The following is a 12302-nucleotide window of genomic DNA, read 5'->3' on the forward strand; positions in this document are numbered from 1 at the left end:
AATCGTAAATATTTAACAGTACATTGGGGGTGATTTGTCCGGAGACGCCCATGTTTACATTTCGTGCTTTCACAATATTTTCCGTTCGGGACAATTGCGCTCATAAATATTTTAGGACTTTTCAGCACGTTTCATTGAAAGAAAAACACCGCTCAAATGTAAAATAAAAGCAGTAAATAAATATAAAATATAAATAAATTAGTAACATTTTGTTTTTTGTAAAAAAAAATTGAATTTTTTCTTGAATAAAATTTTCAAAAAATGATTCCTTTCATTTTATTACTGTTACTCTTATAATAAAATCCCAACTTGTTATTATCAATTAAAAATCATTCATTTGCAATATTTGCCTAACCACAATCAAAATTATACGCCGTGAATTTTCGACAATGCATAATTCCGTACGCATAATAATCGCGCACTCCAAATCATCGACTCGATCAAGATTATAGCAATTAGAAATTAAGAGATTCAAAGACGTTGATATCATAATGGCGAGCGTGCGGCGCTCGCGCTTCATTATTATGGATTACCGCGCGGCGCGGAATCCTAGCTGTATCTGGTCTTAATTATAATGTAATTAAACGCACAACGCAAACACACAGCCGCGCATCTTCTCTTCTTGTCGAAGCCAACTAATGCGAAAACGGTGTTTCATTCTAGCGTGTTCACATTCACGCGCACGGATTTTAGTCAACGCCCGAAAGAAGAAAGGAAGCGCCATTACGTAACACGAGTACTTAGACATTACGCTATTATATTATTATTATTATTATTATTACACTAAGGCAATTTTGTAAATATAATTGACATCATGTAAGTATTTTTAGCATAATTAAAGCAAAATTTTAAGGACTTAAGTCAATTTTAATGTTGAAAAACAGTTTTTAAAATATAATATAACAGTAGTGCTAAAATAGAACTCCTGCAATGTTTAATGTGTTTATGCTTATCAAAACCAGACAATACACGATCAGTTTGTTAGTGTAACAAGTTGCAACAAAAGCCCTTTTCTTCAAAAGTGTATAAATCGAGCAACAGGTAGGTTGTTGGAACTAGGTAGGTAGTACCAACATGATCAACAAGACTCATGCAGAAGTTTCATGCAGAAGCATAAAACTAAAGAAATGAAGAACTAAAGAAATGCGCCACACATGCACGAAGGTAAGAGACGTGGGTCTACCTGCATCATATGTATGGTCGGGTCGTCACACGACCGCGACGCAGGTAAAGCCAGAGAGCCAGGTACACCCATCGGTGGTACCCATCGATGGGCATGCCGCGCACGTAAAAAAATGCGCGAGTGGTAGGGGGGCCCCGGAGAGCGGTAACACCGGCGTTTGCGGAGAGACACAACGGTTCACCGCGATACCTTGGCTAGCGGTCAACAGTCTTGGTTGCGAGCTCGCGTCGTGCGCACGCACGCGTTTGATGGTACACCACCAAACGAATCTGTGAACATTTGACGTTTGGCATCGATCCATAAACACCCCCACAAATATTTTTAATCAAAGTGTAAAGGATTTTTGAAGTTTTTGGCGTTGTGACATCAGGAATACCAGGAAAACATTTAAAAAGCAGTGAATTTAAGGATTATCAGTGTGGATGCGCGTGGCATCGCGAGGATATGCGTCTAAGGAAGTGACTCTTCGAGTGCTCGAGAACGGCTTGGATATTACCAGCGCATAGCCGGCATATTTGAGTGCAATCATGCCGAAGATATTTCTGATCAAAAATCGACTCCACCAGCAACAGTTACGGCTGCTGGAGTCACAGAACGCCGCCAACAACAAGAATGACCTTCTGGGTGATGACCAGAAGCCGTTGTCGCTGATAGTCCAGAAGAAAGAAGGTAAGTCTTATAAGTATGATTCCAATGCCGGCATAGAACACGAACCCAAACATTCTCAACGCTACCAATATAATCATCAATGGTAACCTATAAAAAAAGAACCGTGCTCATTATTACACTACGAATGACAATAAAGTAAACTTAGACGTATCTGCGATAAGTTGCTATCTATCAGGTGCGTTCGATTGCGTTACAATAGGCTTGTTGTCTTGCAGTGGGCACTGCTGATAAAAAGAACTAGCTTTTTTCTAGACAATAGTACCTTTCATTCTTCGACGCGTTTGTTTAAAAAATATATATGTATCTATGCACACACTTTGTTCATGGCACACGCGCACGCAACGAAGGTGCGCACGGAGAGCGAATACCAAGTTACTTACGGTGAGACAAGTAAAGTTGGTGCTTTGTTTTTCGTTTTGTTTAGCGATTTATATTCGGTTCGCGGCGTTGTGAGCCAGCTGAGGTCAACCAGAACTTGAGAAAATTCACAAGGTGTTACAAATTATTTTAGTTTTAATTGGTATTAAGGGGAAATACCAAAAATATTGTAAATTTTGGTTTTAATTGGGAAAAAATGCGTTTCTTTCTTTCAAATTGCATTATTATGCAATATTATCTCATAATACATATTAACTGATCAAGTTGAGATGAAATATTGAGTCATATTGTCAATAGTTTAATAAATATAGCAATTTTTATATTAAAATGCCGAAAACACGTTTTTTTCTTTAAAACTGTTTTTATACACGAATTATTTAAGAATTCTGGAATAATTATATCAAAATTAAAGGAAAATTAAATATAAATTTAAATTCTGAAAGATTTATAACCGTATCTTATCAAACTTTTGAGCTATTAGCCAAAAACTTTGAAAAAATCGTAATTTTTTGACTGGTATTCAATTTTTTGTTGTAATTTTTGGTTATTGCTTAATCTAACACCCAATATAGAGTTACGTAAGTATTCACATCTTGTGTGATCTGTGGTTAGCTAGGAATCTTTGTTCCTCCGTTTTTGTGCCCGGTTTGCATAACTTGCGGACAAAACAAGCAAAAATCCAGCATCCGATTTCATCCGCTGGTCAATAAAAAGATCGAATAACGGAGCATTGAGTGAAGTTGTTATTCAAACTGTGCGGTTACCAGAATTGCCAAAATAATTCAAAGAAAATCAACAAAGCAAACACAAAATCTTATTGGATTACATTTGTAGGCATTTTTATCTTTTAAATTCTAAAGAATTCTTGAAGCAAATGGTTGTTTTTATGATTTAAAAGCTGGACTCATGTATCATAAAAATTGATGGTTTTGGGATGGGATGGTCTGTTGGTCAAATACTTTCACTAATTTTACGCTCGGACGCATCCCAAATTCCTCCTCATTGCTTTATTACCAGCCCGACGAAAAATTGCGTCACGTTCAAACCTCACCACAAAAGTCTGCGACCAATACATATTTGCGTAAATTTGCGTAATTTTTGAGTTTAAACTCCCGCATTTTGGAGTCTCTACCTGCTGCAACAAAGCATAATATAATAGCTGGCGTATTGATTGTCATGCAAATCTGGTCCGGAGCACAATTTGAATATTTGCCCAAAGTATCATTAGGTACATTTCGGAATGATGTTTTGAAAGTTTTGACGCATGTCAGAGGAACACGGGTCGATGGTAGCAGTAAAAAACACTTTTATTACTGTGCATGGCAAGAGGCAGCTCAACTGCTAGACTTGCGCAAGTGTGAAGCATTCGACGTTTCGTCCGTTTCGAACCGTTTGGGGTCCGAGTGGCGAGAGATCTCTCAAGGCCAACGTGATTTCAATGCTTGCGAGTACACGAGACTTTTCAGCTTTTCTCGCTCGCATTACAACTTACAACTGCAAGTACCGACAAGAATTCACATCGGTTTGCGGTTCTACGCATGCGCAGTAAACTTAAAACAACAAGTAAAACTAAGTATAAGTAAAACAAAAAGACAGATGAAACAACACAACGGTCGATATTATTTCTACCTGCGTGTGCAACTTAACTGTATCAATATCAGACATATATTCTGCTCAACCAACGCATTTTTATCTTTTGTTAGTGTTATTATTAGTCACGCCGCCAAAATTATACAAAGTATCAAATTTCATTATATTGCAACATGTGATGTCCACACAACATTAAAATTTCATTCATTAATAACCCATACATTTAGTTATGTGAATGTAAAATGCAATGCGCAAGGTTTTGCTTAGTTTACCGGCAATTAGAAGCGAGAATGCACTCTTGATCGTGACCTACTCTTCCGCAGCGCCGAGCGATTATATAACGTGACATTGTATTAGTTTACCAACTCGTACCGAGCTTTCTTTTACTATTCTTGCTTCTATTACCTCGGAGAAAGTTTCATTTCTTCTTCTGATGTTGTTGTGCGATGCTCGCGTTCCCAATTCGTATGCTGTAACGCATCGAACTTTCTAAATCAAGTTCAAATAAGAAAGTATTGAGTAATACACGTGAAGATGATGCGCTGATGTCGTAAGATGTATGCCGGATGTATTATCATATATTATGACATTCAAATAGAGATGACCGCCGGTTGAAGTGAAATTTTCTCTGATTTGAGGCCTTGAACTTTTCGTCACAGCTTTCTCCTGCATGCATTCGAAATTTGGTGTGTTCTTACTCAATCACAGCCTAAAAATATTTAAAAAAACACAAATTTGTTTAATCTGGGTCGTATAGTGATTTAATGTAGTTGTTGTCTTTTGTCACTTTTGTTATGCAGAGTATATGTAACAAAGGGTGAAATCAAATTTCACGCTCTACTAACGCCCGCGTGTTGGGTTTTGTTTCGGCGGATTCACGAACAAAAGTGAAAATATGTAAATGCGCGCCGAATTAGGGCCAAAAGTGTCGTCGTTACACAAGTTACACAACGATTGCGGCGAGTTGAAATTACCAAACGCATCGAATTTTTACAAAATTTACAAAATCATCTATGTCTATTTGAATGAAATTAAAGTGCGAATTACTTGCAAAATTCTGCGTGGTAACGGATTTCAAACAACGCACTATTTCGCAAAGTTTCGCACTTGCGTGTAGTACGAATGTTTCGCAAGCAGACAAGGACATTAAAACATTAAACACAATAAATTTCGACTAACGCAGACAATTCCAGTGTCTTGCGGTTTGTAAATGAAGTTCTGCTGTTTTATAGCACTATACTTGTTAGCATTGAAAGAACAAAAGAATTTAAAAATGGAACGTTTTCTGCAGGCGAGTCTTGTGTCTCTGGGTAATATACCATTTTGGCACTACTCGTATCAAACTTGACATTGCAGTCTTGCCGACGTTTGCATCACATCCTATCGGCCAGACGTTACGCTGTCGCACGACTCGCCGCGGCCATTACCAACTAGCGCGCGGTTCGGGGCTTGAATTGCTCGGAATGATGTCAAGGATGGACGCCACCAACCAACGAATCTATATCGAAGAACGTGCGTACGTTCCAATGCCGAATAAGTCCGCCAGACACCAGTATATCACGTTAATTATGTGTATTTTTAAGTTAAACTAACCTCAATCACGATCTACACTAGTAAGAGTAAAATTTTAATGTAGGCAACTTTTTATGCTCTTAAATTATCATTGAGATGACATTGCCGACCCTTTTCTAGACTTTTCAGCCCTTAAATGGCAATGAAAACCATATTAAGAAATAATCAATCATCAATTCAGCGCGGTTTTTTGTTGGGTGTCATTTGGTGTTGTTGTCGTTGACACCAAATTCGGAGAGACCTGCCGCGAAGCCAAAAAGATAACCATAATCATGGCTGGCGGCGTAATTAGAATTAGTCGCCGGCCGGCCGGTTCTTCGGCGACTTGGACGAATATAATTACCAACGTGTACAAGATTACGAGACACTTAATAAACGACAGGCCGGTTGGTTTTTTGCCCGCACATTCCAGCTAACCGCTGAGTAGCCTGCGAACGAATTAATTATTTATTAATTGTGAGTCAATGATATCTAATTTTTATGTGCATATTTCTTGCACGCTGAATAAAATATTCCGCGCTGTGAATGGAATGAGAAAAAAATTGTCTAAAATCGTGTAACCTTGACGGCGTCGCTTCGGTTCCACTGACCCCGGCGCGGATTCTGATTCCGAAGTGAGGTTTACAAATTCGCACAGAAAAAAACACTGAAGCATCCTTGAAGTGGTTCTTGTCCTCTCTGTTTGGTAATAATAATAATAATATTGAAAATAATGAACAAAAATTACACTGAATGTAAGATGATTAGTTAATTGATGATTTGAGCCAATTTATTGCGTTTTGAGTAGACACATGCAAGTTGGTTATCGAAGATTGTGATGAAGATGAAGGAGCAGGTGAAGAATTTTTTGGGTGGTCGTAATTTGGCTAGTGTGGTGCATTTCAAACTGATGCAGATGCAAAACAAGTCGCTAAACTAAAGTGCCTAAAGTGGTGCACCTTTCGCGCAGTGGACAAATAAAAAAAACTTACTGTTGATGCCATCAGTGGCAGTTGCATTTGGTCTTCGCTATACTTTTTCGTAATTGCGTTGCAAACAGGTGTAACGCGCCTAAAATAAAAAAATTGTCAAAATTAAACTTAAAATAAATTTTTTTTAAATAAATTCTTTGTATGTAGGTACTTTGATTGAATTTTATTTTCGCTTGAATAACTGTGAACCTTGAGACACCGTCTTAAGCTAAAAATAAGCTTAAAAAAAATAAACATAACAGGAATCGCTTCGGTTCTTCGCTGCTGCGTGCTTTGTGCGCCTCCGATGGTTTGCCGCGAATAAAAATACATACACGTACGACAAAAGCCGACACAAAGAAGCACAAAACGGGTCGCGACGGACAGGAAGAAACGCGTCTGAGCGCTCCGAAGGTTTTTCGACGAAGACGCAGCTACAGCCTCGCGTCGGCAGTCAAACGAAGAAGTTCCAAGTTCCTACATTCAGTGTAGGAATAAATCGAACCCCGAATGCACCTGCGGGGTGGTTAACGCGCGATAAAATGGAATTAACTTCATTGGCGTCCACAGTCCGAGCGTGTGGACTGTGTGCACGCCACAAACCGGTATTTAAGATGGCGTTACGAACAGTAAAATGTAAGACGGCGCAAAAAACACCCAACTTTCAGTCGGAAAAAAATAAAACACCGAAGAAAAGTCCGTTTACAGTTGGGTCAAGTCGCGACACACATAAATATTGATGTATTTTTAGTTTGTTTTTTGTTTTTTGAGGTTTTGTGATCATTTCGCACACATTTCGTAATTGGCGGGTTAAAGTTCGGACACGTGGCGTGTGCGTCATATTCATTGTTACATTTTCGGTGGTAATAGTCACAGGAAATGTTAAATATTAAATATTCAGTCATTCTATTCCCTAAAATTGCCTAAGATATTAAAAAATTGACGCGAATTTCAACCTTGGTATGCCAACGATTGGCATATTGCTTGTTGCTGGGTTTTAATTTTTATTTGGACTAAATTTTATGCCCACACTTTGAAAACCGTTTCGGACTATTATCGATATGTTATAATTTATGTTAATCAGGGTCAACGAAACTTGCGTGCGCTTTGTCGTGTGTTTTTTTTTTCGCTGTGCGCGCGCGTGCTTTGTCTATGAATTTGTTATTAACATTCTAACACTACCGAAAACCCACAAATTGTCGAAAGCGTTTTCGGTTACCGTTGTTCCAGCGATAAGACCGATGTTAATGCGTCAGACTAGTAGCAAAACATGAAGGTACCGTTTTTGGTGATAATTTCGATTTCAAAATAGAAAAAAAACGAATTCGGAGTAGAAATTAAAAATTCGAGCATATTGATTAGGAGTTAATATATCTAACAGTAATTTTCACACCTGATAATAGTACATAGTTTTTTTAGAGTAGGAATAAAGTGATGCTTAACATTTAAAGGTGAGCAAAATATTAAAATTAAAATCAAGGTTGTTTTGAAGTGTTTTGCACTGTTTGTACAAGTTTGCAAGTTACAATAATAAATAGGGTACTTGAGCTGCTTGACAGCTTCATGGACAGCATAAAACCAACAAAATAAATTTACTAAGAGTCACGATTAAATATATTTTAAAGATTATACACGCTACAGACACCACATTGTTTTTTTTCAAGGTGACCAAAAATTTACACGATTCATTTGCTTTCCAGATCGTGAAAAATCCGAAAAACATGAGAAACCCACGAAATCGTCTTCGGAGGAATCACCACCGTCACCAGCGAAAAAAGAATCCGTCCCCCCGAGACGTTTCATATCTTCTATTCTCGGTGGGGATGTTCCTTATGGAAGCCGAGGACATGTCCTCACCAGAGCAGAGAGAAAAGAATACGCTCCCATTGTCCCTCCGGATAAGATAACCCTACCCGCTGGACAGAAACCTACTGAAACAAATGTCCCTTCAGTCCCACAAGATTTAGCCCCTGTTCGCTGCTCTGTCATTCAACGTACGCCCAAAACAAGCAAACGAGATGAAGACGCTGACGCGCGATTACCCACCACTCCTATGGTTATCCACCAGGAACCCGAACAGGATCAACCTATTGATTATCACATTCCCAAGCGGCGTGGTGAGAATGAGGATGAAAATGATGAGAGGCGAGATCGTGAACAACGAAGAAGCAATTGCCACAAGATCAGCAAACCTTTAATCTCAGTGCGGTCTATTGTTGGTAAATTACCATCGGTGATGTCGGCGGCAGCAGGGCATGGTCGTGGCAGTGGAGGTTCCGCTCCTCAAGGAGGATCAACTGGACAACAATCAAATGGATCTTCAAGTGGAGGTGGAATAAGTTTTTCATCTGTTTCCTCTGGAGGTGCAGGTGGTGCCCTTGGAGGTGGGACAGGTGGAGGTGGAATGAACCCAGGCAGAGATGGGCGTCAGAATTATGGACCTAGTAGTCCACCTACTGGTAGTCTTCCACCATTCTATGAATCTCTTAAAGGTGGTAACAATAATAATAACTACAACGCGAATGGGAACTTTGGGTATAGTTTACTAAATGGTCACCAGAATACTGGGATGGACACCGGGCAGGATCTCGGACTGAATATGAATGGAAGCCAAAGCCCACCAAAGCAATACTCCACGCTGCAAAATGCTTCCTATGGTCTTGTGATGAAGGACGAAGTAGACTTAGATATCTACGAAACTAAACTGGATCAAATGAGTAATTTGCTGCCTAGCTCCTACACCGGATACGATGATAGTATGATGGTTGATATGGTCACTGGAACCGTAGTGGATCCATTGCAGTTTACTGCAACCTTAACCTTCTCCAGTTCAGCTGAACATGCATTGCTAGAGAGTTTATCAGATGCTGCTGATTTAAGTACATTCCTCCAAAGGTTGCCGAATGATGACAATGATGAGAACGAGATTATCCATTCATCCCCATCGATGACCCCCGACACTGCGCAGTTACAGAACGTTGAAAACATGGATCAATTCTCGGATCATTTACTAAACCGGAACTATCAGAACGGAGAGCGGTACCCAAATCAACCTCAGCAGCATCAATTCTCAAAAATGTATCAAGATAATCTGCCGTCGTATCAAGCAGCTGTGAATGATAACATTAATTCAGTGAACATGCAACCTCAAACGATGCTATCTCCGAGTTTGAGTTTTAATGGATCTGCGTTGGACTTAGATTCTCCAACAACGATGTCTTTACCATCGCCGGGAGCTGCTTCTTGTTCACTTGATGGAAACTCGCATAATGAAAACGGCAGTCTCAGCCCACCAGCAAACGTGAGTGGGGGTGGTGCGCGCAGGGACTCGTCTTCGAGCGAGGTACCTGCTCGTGCTATGCAACAGAGGGTAAGCAAACTATTTTGATGTGTTGCAAGCTCCAAGCGTTGACTATCAAATGAAATTTGCTTTCCTGGTCATTGTTACATATAAATTAATATTTTGTGTTTTTGTTTGTTTGAAATAGTTGGGGTTATCATCAGAAGTTCAGCTTGAGTTTGTTAATGGTGGTCATGGTATCAAGAACCCACTGGCTAGTCAGGAACCAGCAAGGGCCACGACGCGCACAGAGGAGAAACCGAAAGTCGCTGCAATCACCACCGAAGACGGACAATCGCATTTCTGCTGCCGTATTTGTAATAAATCATTTGCTCTCCAGCGTTTACTCAATCGACATATGAAGTGTCATTCGGATGTCAAGCGGTATTTATGCACATTTTGCGGAAAAGGATTCAATGACACTTTCGACCTAAAGAGACATACGCGGACACATACAGGTACCATTTAAGTTTACATAACCTTACATAACCTCATTTTAACCTCAAATTTATTTTTGTTTTAAAGGTGTAAGACCCTACAAATGCAGTTTATGCGAAAAGTCCTTCACGCAGCGATGTTCACTTGAATCTCACTGCTTGAAAGTCCACGGAGTGCAACATGCGTACGCGTATAAAGAACGCCGAACCAAAGTCTACGTTTGCGAAGAGTGCGGCCACACGACCAGCGAACCGGAAGTGCACTACATTCACCTAAAAGAAAAACACCCCTACAGCCCAGCGCTGCTCAAGTTCTACGACAAGCGACACTTCAAATTCACCAACTCGAATTTTGCTAATATGCTCTTACAAGTACGTAGTAACTGACCTCAAATCCTCTCTCTGATCCGTGCATCCAAAAATTCAAACCGAAGAGCATAAATTACACCGTGTGTTTCTATTGTTTCCAGTGAGATGACACATTGGAAAAATCAAGAAAGAAAACTCATGTAGGGTTTGTGCATTTTAGCTGTAACAAAATCACAAGATGGCGGCTAGCGCACAATCCGCTGCGTTTCCATCTAATGCATCTTTTTTGTTATTTTGGTTACTTCTGTGATAATATTAATTTTACTTTTATCGATGACGATTTTTTATTTTTGGTCGATGGACCCTTGTCGTTTAACTTGTGCTTCACATGTATGTACTTCACAAGAATAAGCAAGATGGCGGCGAAGCGAACTGATAATGAAAACATACACACACACTCCACATACACACATTTACACACTCAAGATGAAAGACATGCCCATTGCGGGCACACGACGTAATAATATATTTTAATAAACATTAAAATCGGGTTATTTGTGCAATCGGTGACTGGTTTTGGGGTTTATTCGTATTGTGTTTTAGTTTAACGCGTCTCACGGGACGCTAACATGAATTTAAGCGATGGCGACGAATGCAGGCAATGCTAATGATAGTAATTAACTAATTTAAATGATGAACATAGGCGAAAGACATAATGTGTATAGTATTATTCCAAAAATGAATCAAACTTTGTTTTAAAATATCGAATATCGTTAATTATGTAAGTGCTAAAGTAATATTGTAATGTAATATTTAAACGCTGTATTTAATTTATCTAGATGTAAATGACAGTAGCGGGACAGCGTTAGAATTTCGAAAATTCATCTTTTCATTTTAATACGCAGTAATAAATTTATTTTTTGGTAATTGATGATTGTCACAATCAAAATTTGGTATTCGGGTGCATTTTAAGGGGTGTATACGATTTTTCTCGACTTTAACGTGTCCCGCTACAAACAAACACGTAAATTCTGGTGCTTCAAGATCTCTCTGGTGCTGCAGAATTTCATTATTTAATATTTAAGCCGCGCGCCCGTCCGGCTGTCCTTTTGCACGCGTCAAAATGGCCGCCGCACGCGTCTGTCTTTATGTTTTACAACGAACGAAGCTGCAATATTTATTTTTAACGACACGTTCGAATGAAATCACATTCTTCTTGTATATATACCCGCTATATCGTAATGTGTAAGCACGAATACTTTAAGTACCTTTTGTTTATTGGTCAATATTTCGGCCGGAAGTATTTGCATGGAAACACATAATGTTTGCGACTGTACTAGACTATATGAGACATTTTAATTCGTAGTTATTTAATTAAATCGTTTACTTTTATTTTAAGCGATGATCGGAGGGACATCACACGATTAGCTTTAAAAAGAGAAAATCACGAAGGCAAACGAAGGAAACTAAGGAATTTGTATCATGATTAGGCCTGTAGAAAATTGACAGTGAGGCGATTATGTAAACACTTATTTACAATGTACATGTATTCTATTAATCGACTTACCCATCTTTTATTATTATTTTATTGTGTTTTATTATTGTAGATCAAAAAATGTTCATTTTTCCATCTACAACTTGTTACATTATCAAATAAATTATATAAATCACTTTTAAAACTTACGTATAATTATTTTTTATTTTCCAATACCCCTGGATTTATTATATTAAGTGTGTAAAAGCTGTTTTCCTTAAGAATAAACACTTTGTTGGTGATGAATTCAACTATTTCCTGCAATATTTTGTGTAAAATTCAGACTTACAGTGTCATCTAAGAGATTTGTAAGAGAACTGTACAACGCAAATCGTCCTCG

General features: G+C 38.8%; 1 protein-coding gene across 3 annotated transcripts; it reads left to right on the forward strand.

Annotated features, from left to right (window-relative positions):
- Window positions 1-1370: 1370 nt before the first annotated feature.
- Window positions 1371-12107, forward strand: ovo (transcriptional regulator ovo). Of its 3 annotated transcripts, XM_065302851.1 has the most exons (5): window positions 1371-1852; window positions 8043-9712; window positions 9831-10140; window positions 10208-10491; window positions 10590-12107. In XM_065302851.1, the coding sequence occupies exons 1-5, from the start codon at window positions 1711-1713 to the stop codon at window positions 10590-10592; spliced, it is 2409 nt and encodes an 802-aa protein (XP_065158923.1). In that variant the 5' UTR covers window positions 1371-1710; the 3' UTR covers window positions 10593-12107. The 3 variants fall into 3 exon arrangements, with proteins under 3 accessions (XP_065158923.1, XP_065158922.1, XP_065158924.1); XM_065302850.1 differs by having other exon boundaries at window positions 10208-12107; XM_065302852.1 differs by having other exon boundaries at window positions 8043-9643; window positions 10208-12107.
- The last annotated feature ends 195 nt before the right edge of the window (window positions 12108-12302 follow it).

Source organism: Atheta coriaria, unplaced genomic scaffold, assembly GCF_025399875.1.
Source record: "Atheta coriaria isolate IRGN ID8LTWV9N9 unplaced genomic scaffold, Caltech_Dcor_3.1 hic_scaffold_5_pilon, whole genome shotgun sequence".
In the NCBI taxonomy this organism is placed as follows: Eukaryota; Metazoa; Arthropoda; class Insecta; order Coleoptera; family Staphylinidae; genus Dalotia; species Dalotia coriaria.